The sequence below is a fragment of the Cinclus cinclus genome, chromosome 7 (genome assembly GCF_963662255.1).
Source record: "Cinclus cinclus chromosome 7, bCinCin1.1, whole genome shotgun sequence".
NCBI classification, from domain to species: Eukaryota; Metazoa; Chordata; class Aves; order Passeriformes; family Cinclidae; genus Cinclus; species Cinclus cinclus.
The window spans coordinates 28839310-28855008 of record NC_085052.1 but is presented as its reverse complement, the minus strand read 5'-3'; the positions used below and the strand labels follow the sequence as shown (position 1 = coordinate 28855008).

At 41.6% G+C, this 15699-nt stretch overlaps 1 protein-coding gene across 1 annotated transcript; it reads right to left on the bottom strand.

Moving 5' to 3' along the window:
* Positions 1 to 5739: 5739 nt before the first annotated feature.
* TFAM (transcription factor A, mitochondrial) lies at positions 5740 to 14757 on the bottom strand. Its single transcript, XM_062496268.1, has 6 exons — positions 14481 to 14757; positions 12525 to 12595; positions 10095 to 10244; positions 8641 to 8736; positions 7734 to 7790; positions 5740 to 6755 (listed from the first exon to the last, which is right to left on the bottom strand). The coding sequence occupies exons 1-6, from the start codon at positions 14755 to 14757 to the stop codon at positions 6543 to 6545; spliced, it is 864 nt and encodes a 287-aa protein (XP_062352252.1). The 3' UTR covers positions 5740 to 6542.
* Positions 14758 to 15699: the final 942 nt, after the last annotated feature.

Genomic DNA, 15699 nt, shown 5'->3' with positions numbered 1-15699 from the left:
AAATTGTGGATGTCAGAAAGCAGTGCTGACTTTTTTCCTTTATTTCATCAAGTGATGTTTAGCAGGTAATGGGAACATTCCCAAATGTGGGCTAAAAGCTGTCTTCTTGCTGTTTAACATGATGCTGGTAAGACCCCATCAGGGAATAATAATCTGATAATTCAAAACTAGTACTGGTACTTATAGCTTAGGCTAAAATGTTAAATATTCAGCAGCAGCAATGGTGATGGGTCTTTTGGGGATTTTTGTTATTGTTTAGTTTTTGTTTTTGGGGTTTTTTAAAGTTCTGAGGTATTGTGTATTTTCCTCACTAGTATGGAAAAACAAGTGCTGGAATATGAGGGGAAATCTAATATGTATTGTGAAATCAGTAGACTCCCAAAATTAGTTTTCTCCTTTCTCTAGATGCATTCAGGAACAGTATGGGAGCCTGTCTTATGTTTTCCTGCCTTTGCCAAAATTCAGCAACAGACTGCTCTGTCTGCATTAGGACAGGAATCATGAAAGCAGCTGGAGCAGACACTACAAGGAGTTCAAAATGTAGGATTTCACTACTGTCTGCTAACATATGGTGACTACATAGATGGGGAGGCTTAGAAATTTTTTATAAAGTTCGTTTTTTCCAGGCTGTAACAATTCCAAGGTAAGCAGCACTTTGACACTCACTTAGCTCTTCCTATGTACCACACTCACTATGTTGTGTGGTACTCACTGCTTCCTCAGGGAGCTGCACCATCCCAGCCAGTCTTTCTATTAATTTTACTTCTCCTGAACTAAGAATATTGAGGGAAGCTCATCCTACCTTACTGCCTTAAACAACAGAATTTCTTTATATGGCTGAGGAGAAAGACTTTTTTTTTTTAAAAAAACAGTCCCAGAGCAAACCTAAAACCCGTATAAAGTTAGTGTGATTGTAAACAAATGTAATGCTAGGAAAAATGCAGCCATAACCATGTGTGCTAGTCTTGAAGGAACTGTACGAATGGCCACTCATTGTGCTTTTGTCAAACCCCTCTTTTCCAGGTTTAATGAATGATAGTTAATGTCTCTATTCTTGCTAACTTGAAAGGAGTTTCTTGTGCTGTTCATAGGACGCGGAGCTTTTAAGGTGTTACTCTGCAAGCCCCTGCGTGAAGAGAGCATTTATAGCAGTTCAAATGGATCATTAAATTGGCAAGACACCCTCCTGGCCTTTGGAGAAGTCTCTCCGCAGCCCGGGCGCGCTGCCGGGATGCTCCGCGTCTGCTCCCAGCCCCTGCCTGCTGCCGGTACCTCGGGCATTCCACTGGGAAAAAGGAGTGGGTTACGCAGGAGCCCCAGGAGCCTCCCCCTGCGCTCTTTGCCCGGGGGCTGCTCCGCTGGCTCCTGCCGGGGCTGGCACAGGAGCCTCCCCTCGCCGTTCCCTGGCGGCAGACGTTCTCTTGGAGCTCCGCTTGGGTTCGTGGGCGTTCCAAAACGGACTTGTTTCTTCGCTAACTTGGCTGTCCAACCTCCTGCTTACCTCAGTGATGTCTTATATGCTTAGCTTGTTAAAATTTATAATCCGTTTTTCCTATTCCCCGTGTTATAAATGAGAAACAAAAAGTCTCGATATTCAGCAGAATTGAGATTGCTTTATTTGATATAGACAGAGCAGGCAGCGCTGGGGAACGTGAGGGGTCACTGCCCACTCCACGCTCCACCAAACCTTGGTTTGCAGCCTCTTCTTATAGTATGGGCTCTCGTTGTAATTTTTAGCTTTGCCAGGTAAGCAGTGGTGGTGAATACACATCTGTAAAGTCTCTGGGCAATAGTCAGTCTCATAGATAACCATCTGGTCTTGGTAGATAAAAACCAGCAAAAGTTGGGAACTCTGGTCTTTGTAGATAGGCAGCAATGATCAAACAAAGGCAGGAAATCTGATTTTGCAAAGTCTATTGGACTATGGGAAAGTCTGATTTTGCAAACTGGTAGTAGATACAACTTATTTAGAAAACATAATATTCATAACAGGGGGATTTAAAACAGAATGATTTAATCATGTATTTTCCTCTATGTGATGTCCATGCTTCACTTCAGACCTTAGTATTCTGGTTTATACAAACCCCAATACCTTTATGATTAACAGGAATTTTTTATCAATTATCACACTATGCATGTCTTTTCATCTAGTTCATTTTCTGGAGAGTGGCTTTTAAACTTCTGCTGACTGGAGGGAAATGGAGTCTTGTTGCAGCAGACCACTCATTAGTGGTAGAAATGAGCCAAGACAGACTCTTATTCAATAACGTGACAAGGGTCCCAGGTTATTCTTCTTACAGATTAGCCATCCTGACTGACTACAGCAAGCTCCTACTGTAGGGTCCAACTGCAGGTTCTGACTGCTGGCTGTTTCTAATCTGGACTATGACTGCAAGTACTGATTTGCAGACTCTGAACACAGCTTTCACCCAGCTCGACTGTGACTGCATGCTCCAACAGCAGGGTCTAACTCCATCAGACCCAGACTGACCTCATGGCAGATCTTTTACAGCAGCAACTCTCTTCCTTGTTTCATTTTTTTGTGTCTCTCTGGATTGTTTCTTCTTCCTCAGAGCTCCTCTACATCCTCAAGGTCCTCTGCCAAGATCCTCTCGACCATCCAACCCCCCCCCCCCCCCCCCCCCTTTATCACACTTATCTTGGTTAGTCACAGGTGTTACCCAATAGATAGATGTAAGGCTGTTCCCTTTCTTTGGTAATTAGTACAGCTATGATTTACCAGGGGCAAGGTCACTTGTAATCTGGTCTTCTACACCTACAGAGTCTAACCCTACCAATTTTTTTTCTGTTTATTTTTTTTTCTTCTTAATCTCTTGTTAAAGTGGAATGCAGGGTGTTATCCTTAAGTAGTGTCCCCACCCCAGCATGCAAACATTTATGTTTCACTCCCTTAGTTTTTTTGTATCAGGCTTCCTCCTATTAGTGTAATTCTGTATTTTGAATTTTAAGCTGTTGGGTGATTGGGCTAATTGCAGGTTTTTGTTTGTAAGAGTGTCCACAGTAAGCACAGGTTTAAATGGTACATTAAAACAACATCCAGCCAAGTGCACTAGCCAAAGACTTGTGGCCTCATGAAGAAAGCCATTCTAGAGGCAAAACATTTCCATCAGTGGTAACCTCATGAAAATCACTAATATGTGGATAGGCTTAATGATAATGTTATTTTAGGTTAGAAAAGATAAAATAGCATGCAAGGCCTGGGAGATGTTTAGAACATCTTTAGGCCCTTCTCAATGAATCAATACTCACATATGGGTTTCTTTATGGAATTTTTTTATTCCTGCACATTTTCATTTCCATCTCTGAAAAGGAAAGAACTAGCGAAGACTTTAAAAAAAAATCCTGGATAATTTTTTTACTTGTTACTTCAGTTTTTATTCTTTAGAATATAGTAAGCAAAACCTTTTATTATATAACAAGTTTTAGTCTTAGATTTCACCTGTGAAATGATGATGAAGTTTTTCATTCCTTCCCTTCCCACGCTACAATACTCTACAACAGATAGGAGCATTCATTGAGATGCACCAGCCTCTTTAGAATGATACTTGCTGCTCCCAACCCATGGCCACACCCAAGTATTTAAACACCGTGTTTTCTTTGTGATGCTGGGTAAAGAATATTTGTTCTTTGTTGGTTTAATGAAAAGCTTGCAGTATTCCATCACGTCTCTTGGGATTGTTCAGGGTAAATGATCATGTTTTATTTTAAGGTGTATGTGGCTTGTCAGTCGATGCTTTTTGTGCTTGTAGGAGCTGTGCCCTGCAAGCATAGAGACCAAGAGGGAATTCTGGTGAGCAGAGCTGAGCTTGCCAAGCATATCTGTTTTGCCAGGAATTTCACATCCCTCATAACTTGAGGCAAGTACTTCTCTCATTCATTATCAGTTTTGGGATTTGTGTCACTAGTGCATGACATGGTGCTTTGAAAAGCCAAACAGAGTTCACTGTAATGTTCTACACATGATACTAAAAATTTTTGGAATCCACTAATCCGGCTCTTCCGTTTTTCATTTTAAAATCTGAAAGTATGTAAGTGATAAATCTAACACGTAGTAATTTAGATTGAACTTTCTGTATATTATTTTGTTGAGGATTGTTTTTTCCTTTCCTCTTTGCCTGTGGATTTTTTTCCCACTGACATGCTAAGAAGCACTGGGACACAGCCACCATCACCCCAGTGCCCCTGCAGCTGTGCAGGGATCGTTCCCTGTCGGGGGAACCACCAGGAATCTGCCAGCAGTGCTGGGAACTGCACCAAAGGGGAAAGTGCTCATGGCCAAGAGAACTGCTACTGGGGTCCTGTTCTGTTTGTTGTTAATTCCATAGCTGTAGTTGTTTTGTTTGCCTTGTTATACATACTAGTAAAGAACTGTTATTCCTATCTCCATATCTTTGCCTGAGAGCCCCTTAATTTCAAAATTATACTAATTCAGAGGGAGAGGATTTACTTTCTCCATTTCAAGGGAAGGCCCTGCTTTCTCTAGCAGCCACCTGGCTTTCAAACCAGGACAAATTTATTTTCTGCTTTACTTTCAGCGGGTTTAGAAAGTCATTAATGAAGAATGATCATTTAATTATGTTGTGGTTTGACATTGGCTAAAATCCAGGCACATATAAAATGCCATTCACTCATTCTCCTCTGTTATAGCTGAGCAGAGGAGGGGGAAAGAAAAATTTAAGGGTTCATGGGGTGGGAAAAGGATTAGGAGAAAATACTCTAGGGGCAAAAGCGGGCTCAAAAATGTAAAAGGTATAAAGAAAAAAAATATTAATGGATTTAAATTGGGTAATGAGTATTAAAATAAACCTTTAGAACACGCTTTTTTTCCCCAGTCCCTTTCTCTTTCCCACTGACAGCACACAGAGATAAAACATGGGGTCTTTAGTCAGTTCATTAACTTCTAAAAATCCTTCTTCAGTTCCCTTACAGAAAGTTTATTTTTGTGCTGTGCTGCAGGGTCCTTCCCATAGAAGCTGGTTCTTTGTGAACTTCCCAGCGTGGTTTTAATATTCATGAGTAGCAGTCCCTCCCACAAGCAAAATGTCTTCCCAAACTACGTGACATGGGTCATTTTAGCTCATGAGGTCCAGTATTTTAAAGATAAGCTGGTCTAGTTTAGAAGTCAGGGTCCTCTTTCTCTATCTTTGGAAGCAAGGGTGTTCTCTCTCTGTTCAGGTTTCTAACTAGATTACAGCTTTTCAGCATCCACTCCACTCACTCCAGCGTGAGCACCTTTTTTCACAGGCTGCAAGTGGATCTCTAGCCCCCATGCACTTCACAAATTACATGGGAACTGTTTGTCATAGTATAATCTCATCATGGCTTGTAAAAAGCTCCAAGGCCCAGAGCACCTCCTCTCCCCCCTCCTTTCATCGACCTTGGTGTCGCCATGTTTTTTTCCTCATGTGCCTTCACCTTTTCCTTTTCTCTTGACTTGAGACAAAGTTCTTCTCCATAGGTTCACTTTTTTCCTCAAGTTCAATCAATTGAAAAGACCTTATGGAGTTTTGCAATGCTGAAAGGTTGATCTCATCTGGGCTCCGTGTTGGGGAACTGCTTGTCACGTCCCTCACTGTCAGTCCCGCGTTCCCCACCAGCGCTGCCTGCTGCTGCCCTGCTGCTCACAGCACAGCTGGGTACAAGTGGAAAAGCAGGCAAAGCTCATGGTGAGCTGTGCTGAGATGGTCCACATAGCTGGGTTAGGTGAATGTTTCTAAAGCTGCCAGTTTGGTGTGCATTCTAAAAACAGGTTCCTCAAAATACCTATGAGACTTAACTAAGACGGAGCAACCCCAGGAAAGAAACCAACCACCTCTTTAAAATACCTGTATTTATTACACCAAAACTCAAAGTCCAAACCGTTCACATTTTTTTCTTTTCCTTCTAGGTCATCTCACATGTGACAACAGCAAGACAAAAAGGTTTGTATGTATCCAAACAGAACCACAAAATAAAGGTCAAATAAAGGTACATTCATACAAAACCCATATGGCCTTTAAATGCAACGTAAGTGGTATATACACTTTAACAGGTACAAAGAGACGGATGAATAAAAGAAAAGGTAACATTTTATGTTTCTTGTGCCTGTTGTTAAAATGTAGAACATCACACTTGCAATAACATGGAGGGAATAAAACACAGTAGTGTTAACTCGGATTTCAGCTTTTATTTACAGAATTTAGATGGTAACATTGCAGAATATTCTTTCTTTCATAAAGAAAGAATACTTTTTATTTTTTCAATAAAAATACCTTGTAAAAGCTGGATATTATCTGCTGTTACTGGAGAGCTCTGCTGCTGTCAGTAGGTATCAGTATTCACAGCTTGATTAATTGACTGCTGTTCTACAGTTCAGGCTGTACCTGCAGTGATTATTTCAGTCAGTTCTGAGAGACAGGAACCCTCTCTTACCTGATCACCTTTCCAAAGGGCCCTTCATGGTTTTTCCAAATTTCAGTGCTAATGCTGACTGCCGCATTAACACAGCAGGACAGAAATAAGACAACCAAAGGGGATTTTTTTTATTCTTCGTGTTTTTTTAATTTTGCCTTGTTTCCAGCTGAGGAAGCTTTGGCTGTTTCAGCTTGCTTTGCAGTTTCAGCAGGTTTCTTTTTTAGCCTCTGCTTTTTAGAACGCACCAGGTCTTCACGTCCCAGTTCAACCATTTTTGCTTCCCATGATTTCATTTCATTCTCATACCGAACCTTATCATCCTCAGCAAGCTGCAAGTATGGCTGCAAGAAAATAAGGTATCAAGAAGTTACAGAAGGGGCTTTTTCTGGAAAACTGCCATGACAGAAAGGTGACTTAGAACGTGCAGTGAACAGCCCAGGCATTTGCTTTCACTCCCAGCTAATTGAAAAAGAAAAAAAAAATCAAACTTCCAGAAAAATATGAAGCTTTAGCACTAAAATGCAATTTGGCAATAACTGGCCATTCCCAAGAGGAAATTTATTCAGTACTGCTACTAACAGTTAAGCCTTTTAATTTGAGCACTGGTTTGAGACAGTTAGATTACATGAGGCACAAGAATAGATACTGCTGTAGAATTATTCCAAATTATTTTTCTACAGTAAGAACATGAACCTAGGGTGTGTCCTAAGCACACATTAAAAAGCACCTGGAAGAAGGACATTCAGGAGGAAGGACAGTAGGGTACAGAATACCTGAAAATGTCAAGGTTTTGCTTAGGTTTCAGTACAGCACCCCTCCACTTTTGATTTGCTCATCTACAGGTTTGTAGTTCAAAAGAGTGAGGAAGCTAGCAGAAACTGATCCCCCAGACAACCAAAGTTAATAAATTACCCTGTGCACATCACTTGTAGTGTTCTGTTACTCTCCCTTTTAAGAGTCCGTGAGCAGAAAATTCTTATGCTGGTGTTTAAAGATATTATGGATTGTTAGAAAAAAAATAAAATTGTTGCATATTATTCCACCTTCTTCCCTAGATGTTGCTTAGTATCTGCTTTAGAGCACACCAATCTTCCATCCTATCCCACTGACTCACATTTCAACACTACTATGAATTAAATGGTCACCACCAGAATAAAGGTAATGACAATCTTTTTCAAGATACATGAGGATGTTGGGACTATTTTCTTCAGTATTATATTTTGAGCATCCAAGTTCAAGATTTTGTATGAATATATGAATTTTGACTCAAGTTTTTAATTCTGATTAGATCAGAGCCTCATCCAAATCCTGTGACATACCTGCTTTTGGGAAGTAGACATTTTTTGCCACGTATCAAATAGTTTCTTCAGCTTTGCCTAGGGGATACAGAGCATGCAATAATACATGAGAGTTATTCTAGGAGTAGACTGACTTCAGAGGGGTACAGATGAATACTGCATGAGTAAATATCAAGCATAAACCAATGAAGAAAAGCACAAAATCACAAAAGCTTGCTTCCCCGTATTTACCCTTTCAATGTAAGTAAATAATCAACTATATAGGTCAAACCAAGCTTCTGGGAATCATCTGAGCCATATTTACAGTGGGGGCCTCAGCTGACTGGAGCAACCTGCCTCGTACATGGAAAACTGAGGAACAAGCTATATCCACAATCCCAACTTACTGACTAAATGTGTAGGGTAAGAAAAATGAGGCACACAGGGTAGGTCTCCAGTACTACAAGTGCTATTATCTATCAGTGCAGCCTACATCACCCCAAAGCACAGTTTAGTGCAGGATTTGTGAGTTTGCTGAGGAACTCCTGTATTTGTATTTTCACTTATGTTACCAACTGAACTATAGGGGGTACAATAAACTGCTACTGCCAGAACAAGAGCACACCACTACAACTCTTTGAAAAATTCCAATTCTACATCAAAACAAAGGGAAGAATAACACTCTCCTTACAAAAGGAACTGATAAAGTCTGTAACATGGAAGTGCAAAAACTATCACAGACATTTTAAGTCTGTATACACACAGCACTTTATACAGGCCATGCTAGCAGCATAGCCAGATTGCCACAGCTTAAAAAAAACCAAAACCTAAGTAATGCAGCATCCAGATAGTGAACTACTGAACAGTATCTTTGAAAATGACAAAATCTAAACTAGATTTTTCTGAATACAGTGGATATATTTTAGAAAATCCATCTTTCCTGGCTTACCACAGCTGAAATTCCCTCACTTTCTTGAAAATTTTCTGACAGGAAAATGTTAAAGCCGCTACGAGCTCTTTTAGGTTTTCCAAGCAGATTCAATTCCTTTAAAAACAAAAAGAGAAGTTATTTCATCTACCAAGCATTCATTTGTTCCAAAACCAAACTTGGCATTTATATTTATATTTTTGCAAAAATCAAACAAAAAATCAATTCTTTCTTTGGTGTTCTATTCTGTAAACTGGACTGTATGTCAAGATGCTTTTAATGCTTTTCAAGACTAATGTTAAACTACAAAAAGCTAACGACTTGAGTTTTCACAAGTTGTTGAAAAAGCATTTAAAACTGATTCTTATTTCAGCTAAGTCTTCCAGGAACCAAAGAGTGCTGCTAAATTCAACTCTGTAAGAAAGTCATGATGACAGGTTATCTATTATGCTTCAGTAAGGCTTCAATTTCTGGTGAGAAATGCTGCCTGCGTGCAGAGAAGAGGGCAGACACTTATCTGTGGGAGCTGAGAAGGTGGAAGAGAGCTGTGTTTCTACTATCAGAAAGCTTTGCCTGCAGGGATGATGGCTAGAGAATAAAGTACACTAAGTTACAGCTGCAATTACGCTTCCTGTTTTCTCCAGTCCTGACATTCCCACTGGAGCCTAGGTGCTGTAAATTAACATCTGCTTAGGTATGAGATATGCCAACTGAATTCCTTGCAGTGCCATACTCTAAAAAGGATCAGCAGAATCATTAACATTAAAAACTTCCTCTAAGTAGAGGTCTTTTAAACCACATTAGTTTTGCTTTTGCCAATGTCACAGTTTAATTCACAGAAATAAATAAGCAATATGTAACCCCTTTGATTTTTCCAGACAAACCATAATATTGTACCATTACAGATGGTTGTGTCTCTAAGGATTTATACATAAACCAGCCAAAAAGGAGTAGGGAAGATGGTCCTTATGAATATCCTAGTAAAGGACACAGATGTCACAGTAGCAGTTACACAGTAGCAGAGCCCAAAAAAGGAAGGAAAAAAGGCTGCTTCAAACAGCTGCTACCTTGTAGGGTCTAATGAGGTAACAGATACAAGGTCTTTGTGAAAGCAATTTCTGGATGTCTTCCCATCCAGAGAAAGTGCTGGTGGTCTAAACATCTTATAGTGCCTATCCTTCCTCTGGTAGCTCGAGAAATAGGGAGTTAAAAAAGCATGGAGATGCTACCTCTAAGCACAAGGATCCATGCTAGTTCTGTACTCTTCAAGCACAGGAAAGCCATTAAAATAGCTGCTAACACCAGTAATTCCTTTAGTCCACACCATTTTGGGGGATTTGTGTCTGTTGTGTGTTTTCTTCTATTCTGAGCTGCTTTTGTTATTTCTAAAACATGTTTCAATTCTGCTTTGTATACCAGACAAAGAGCCTTCAGGTCCCTTGAGAGAAAAGATACCTGAACTTCAAAATACTTACTCTTTTTGCCCTGATTGATCTTCTCTTTGCCAGCTGTTTTCTCCTTTCCTCTTTCAAAGCTGCAGCCTGGGCTGGAGTCAGTTGGGCTTTATAAGCAGCCAGTTGCTCTCCGTATCTTTTCCAGTCTGTCTTTCTTGCTTCCTCATAAACCTACAGCACAAACCACCAACCTTAAACTTCAGTCAGATGCTTTCAGTCAGAAGCACCTGACCATTAGACAAGGTAACACTTCTAATCTATGAGTAGAAAAATGACAAACTGAAAAACTTACACCAGAACATCAGATTTTCATGTGTTTTGATTCCTTGCTCTACATTTCAGAGACATGAAGGGAAGGGTACACAGACTGAGAAGCCCAGAAGGGATGTGAGAGCACCTCAGTTCTAATCAACAAAGGTATCTCCCTAACTGTTTCTAATTGCTAACTGCAGTCAAGGAAGAACAACCATTACTTTGCTAGAAACAGCTTTTAAATTCAGCAATGATCAGCAAGTCCTAGATTTGCTTTTCATTATCCCTTGTAATGCTGGCCAGGGGTTTATGCACAGAATCACAAACAGGACAGGACTGCTGTGGAACACGTCTCGAGCTGCTTTGTTTTCCAAGCATCAGTCTCATTACAAGGCTGGGACAATGGGAAGATGCCAGCAGCTCATCCTCAGCAGCAGCTGCAGAACGTGATGTTACAGCACGCTTTGACTTTTTTTTGAACAATCACAAAAAGCAAAAGCATATTGACAGTAGTTCTATCCAACCACTCTAAGTACATACCTTTGGTTAAAACAATGCTTGTTTATTTTGAATACAATACCTACTTGTAAGCCTTAAAATGCCATGCCCAGAGCTCCATTATTAACCTTAGACCTTCCTAATATCTTGCTAGATACAGTTTTCTGCAGCTTAGAGATTTATTCTAGCTAAGGGCTAATGAACAGACCATTGTTCTAGTTCTCCTTTCTTTCTACATCTCATCTAACTTTTCTGCTGACAAATCTTATGCCTACCACTTAGCACTAACTGCAGTTCTGCTGTTCCTGAGATCTGCCTTTTTGCAGCTTTCCCAAAACCCTCTGATTTTAAGGATTCCTACACCTTGAAACTGCCACTCAGAGAAACTTCACTACTTATGAGTTAATTTGATGGGTTTTAAAGAAATTTATGCGAAGCAAAAGAAGTTGGTTCTTTCATCAAAATTAACTGAGGTTTCACTTACCTTATACACGAGAGCAGAACAACTTTACAAAACTTGTATTATACATGTAATGCAATACTGCCACTCAAAAAAGGGGAAAGAAATGGTTTGCATCCCCACAGCCACATGGAGTGAGAGCTGTGTCATTTCTCTGGCAACAGATTAAAACTATTAAAGCCAAGGTCATGTAAAAGTACGAGTGCAAGCACAAGTAGCAAAGTATCTTCCTGTATTGGATTTGCATGGCCAGATTTTGGTGGTGGAGGGTGTACAGGAATGGCTCCTATGAGATGGAGCCAAGGCCAGCCAGCTCCAAGAAGCTCCCACTATTGGCCATCAGCAATGGTGGTGGCACCTCAGGGATAACAGAGCTAAGAAGTCAAAAAAGAAAACTGCACAACTTCAGCCAGAGGAAGGAGGGAGACCATGTCAAAACACTTCTACTGATCCTAAGGTCAGGGAAAGAGAGGCAGGAGGTGCTCCAAGAACAAGAGCTGAGGTTCCCCTTCAGCCTGGGGTGCAGCCCATGGAGGAGACTACACTGGAGCAGGGAGATGGACAAAGGGGGATATGACCCTGTGGTGGACCCACAATAGAGCAGCCTCTTCCTGAAGGACAGCAGCCCGTGGGAAAGACTCACACTGTGAACAGTTCATGGAGGACTGCCCACTGCAGGAGGGACCCCAAGTTCTCCCACTGAACAGGAAAGAGCAGCTGAGGTCAGTCCAGCACACGATTGGACTGACTGTTCCCTGTGCTCCTGCACTGCAGTCAGGAGGAAGCAGAGAAACTGGGAGTGATGTTTAGCCTGGCAAGAGGGGAGAGTAGGGGGAAAGGTGTCTTAGGCTATCCTACTCCTATTTCATTGGTAATAAACTGATATGCCCAAGTGAAGTTTGTTCTGCCCTGGCAGTAGCTGGAGAGGGACCCCTCCCTGCTTTATTCCAACCCACAAACATTTTGCTGTATTTTCTCTCCCCTGCCCAGCTGAAGAGAGCAGCTGAGAGTGGCTTTGGTGGGCACCTGGCATTCAGCCAGGGTCACCCCAAACGCTTCCTTTGAGTTAATCAAAGCTCCCAATTCTCCCAAATGTTTTGACGTGCTTTTCCAAGCCCTTTAAAAAAACAACCAACCAACAAGTCTGCTAGACTAAACAAAGTAAACCACAAAACACCAAACCAAATAAAACCCCACCACCTGTAGAGTTCAAAGTATTCAGGGGAAGGATACAACCTTACCTGCTTCTGTGATGCTGGTAAGTCCTTCCATGCACCTGCTAATTTTTTAATCAGTTCCAGGTTGCTCGCTCCTGTACATCAAAACAAGAAAGCCCAGAAAAAAAGATCAACACTGTATCTTTAGTAAGCTTCTTCCATTTTTCCCAAGGATAGCTGTCATAGCATAGGTATCATCTTCCTGTACAAAGGCATTTTCCTCCTTTCATAAAACTAACTCACTGTAGCAGTTAAAGGGCAGTGCAGTATTTGGGGGATGGGAAAGAGTCACCGTTCATCTAGAACACAACATTTCAAGGCAGCTGTTATTACTCCACAACAATTTCATGTTTTTTGCCTTTTGAGCCGGATCTTTTCTATACAATACAAGATGGTCTGATTTGGAGGGGGGAGCAGGGAAGAAACCAAAAGTAAAATTTCCAGTTCTAAGATTTTTAGCAAAAAGAGTCTGTTGAACTCTTCAGTCAAGTATAATGTGACTTCACCCACTTCATATACTTTGATTTTATTATCCTTTACTTATAACATTATTCAAAAGAAGTTTAGAAAGTAATTTTTTCTCCAACACCCAAAATTAGTTACTTTAACCTACTTTGGTTTTCAGCTGACTGTCTTTGCCTCTGGCTCTTGCACTAGGGTGACCTGATGAGGCCTCTAGCCAGACTTGAATTTGTGAAGGAGAAAAGAATAATTAAAAACCAACCAACCAACCAACCACAAAAAAAGCCCCAAGCAAACCTCAAACAAACCCAAGTGTGGTGCAAAGAAGATATAAGGGTTATTTTTCTTGAAAAATCCTTTCCAGGCATTCCCTCTACTTCACAATAAAAGAAAAAATAGATAAGCTGCTTCTTCCCCCTCAGACATAAAGCTCAGCCACCTATGGTGGAAAAGCAAAACTAAGCTCTTCTCAGTGACCTGACTTTCAGAATTCTGGAAAAGCAACTGGAAAGTTTTAGTGCAAGTAGATCAACCTTAAAACCTTTGAAAATATGATGGTTTGACCACTGATAAAAGAAAATAAATACTTGGGTTATTTTTGACCACTACCTCTCTTGGAACAAAAAAACCCCAAACTCTCAATTTGTATACAAGATCCAGTATGTTCATTTATAGATCATTCACATTTTGCAAATGTGGAAAACACTGGTGTGGTATGTAACTACAATATACTCTGACAGTTCAGTTACCAACCTATCAGTGTAGAACTCCTGAACTGGTAAGCTAAATGGACTATCAAATGGTTTTCCCTAATTAAATCTTCCTCAGGATTTGCCCAATATGACCATAATTCTTTAAACATTTTTGCCTTCAATAGTCTTTCAACACCAGCATATCTTTATATTCTGCAGCTCTCTGGCAAGAGTTTACTGCATTGCCTGTAAGTGAACCTTCTGATAGTAAATCAAACATATCCACAGAAAAACATTTTCCTCTAAATACACTTAAATTTTCTCTCATATACAAGGATGTACCTGCAATTTTTTAATTACTAAGCCTCAAAACAAAATCATACACAGCTCAGAATACCAGCAAAAACGTACTCAAACAACAGAGTCCAAAAATAACTGAGAATCATAAATCATTGTTAACACGTACTACCTAGGTGAGATATTTCATCAAGCATTTTTAAAGCTACACACACGCGTTCATTTTTTAGACTTAGGAAGCACGGAAGACCAAGCAGGCATGTGCAGGCAGTGAGAATGGCCATGCTGGATTCACCTGGGAAATGGTAGGGATACACAGACGGGTTGGGTCTCAGAGATCACGTCTTTAGATCGTTCCCGAAGCTCGGTTTTATAAAGGCACGGGTTGTTCCGGCTTCCAGGCTCACCCCACTCTGGGGGGCGCAGGCCATGGCCCCGCTCTGAGGGGTGAAGGTATCGGAGCCCCGGCGTTCAACAGCGCCAACCGCGGGCCCACCTCCCCTCAAACCTCCTACCTCAAACCTCCTACCTGGGTTTTTTTCCTTAAAAGCCGGACGGTTGGCCATCAAAAAACGAAAATAAGCGGTGAGGGGCCGCTTCGGGCGCTGATCCGAGCTGATCCCCCGAGACAGGCACTGCTCCGCCGCGCCACCGACCCTGTACGCAGCGGTGCCGTCGAGGAGAGTCCCCGTCCTCCGCTCGCGCAGCCCCGCTCCCGTCCCGCACCGGAGGAACCGCCGCCCGCCCGTGGCCGTGACCAGGCCCAGGCCCGCGGCCCGGCCAAGCAAGGCCGCAGCTACCGCCATTCCCGACCCGCCGCGCCTGCGCGCCAGGGCCGCGGGGCACCCTGGGACGGCGGCGCGGGGCACCCTGGGACGGCGGCGCGGGGCACCCTGGGACGGCGGCGCACGGTGAGCGGCCCCGGGAACACGGGGTAAGCAACGGCGGGCAGACTCGGTAACAGAGATCGCAAAACAGGGGCGCACTAAGTTACTGTGTGTTCATGAGTTGTGGCCAAAAAATAACCCCGCGGCTTCACTGTTTTGTTCGCAATGTCAAGCTTTTTGGTGTCTGAAACAGCAGAAGCGACAACTGCGACCGGTTCTCGGGGGAAGATTTCCTTTTTTGTTTGTTTGTTTTTCCCCATCATAGTAAATAGCACAGAATAAAGTAAACTATTCAACCCTGGAAACAAAATTTGTTTTGTTTAAAATAAAAAGCATTGACGGAGGAGCTCTGAAGGTGCGGTAGTGGAGGTGTTTCTATCCACAGCCACTTCATAGCATGACTGGTTTTAAATATTGTATTTAGCATTCATCCCGATTATTTCGAAAGCAGAAAGGCTGAACTGCTAGGAGTATCGTAAGAATCAAAGACTTAGCTTCACACCTCTAAACCGGCATGATCGTAAAACAAGTTCCTTTTTTAATATTTACACATGCTTATTAATATGTCTTACATATGGGTGTTGGTTGTTGGTTTTCAGTCCTCCTGCTGGTTTCCTGCTGCGGTGGAAAGTCATTCAACAAGTAGTACAAAGGAGAAATACTATCAGTTAAAGTATAAACGTTTTCAAACCATCCCTAACACAAAGGGATAAACCAAGTCAAACTTCTGATTTCACACAGTTCAGTACAGATCTTCCAAAAATTTAAGTACAAAGAGAAGACTATTTTTACCTAGACAAAATAAAAACTATGAACACATTCTGATGGTCAGTTTTCTACAATAATTTGAGCAAGAAGTGC

Excerpts from the sequence above, each read along its gene's own strand:
- TFAM (XM_062496268.1), bottom strand. The coding sequence starts at position 14,757 with ATGGCGGTAGCTGCGGCCTTGCTTGGCCGGGCCGCGGGCCTGGGCCTG. Across the intron at positions 7,791-8,640 it reads GTGAGGGAATTTCAGCTGTG|GCAAAGCTGAAGAAACTATT; the intron begins GTAAGCCAGGAA and ends TGTATCCCCTAG. Across the intron at positions 6,756-7,733 it reads TGTCTACTTCCCAAAAGCAG|CCATACTTGCAGCTTGCTGA; the intron begins GTATGTCACAGG and ends ATTTTCTTGCAG.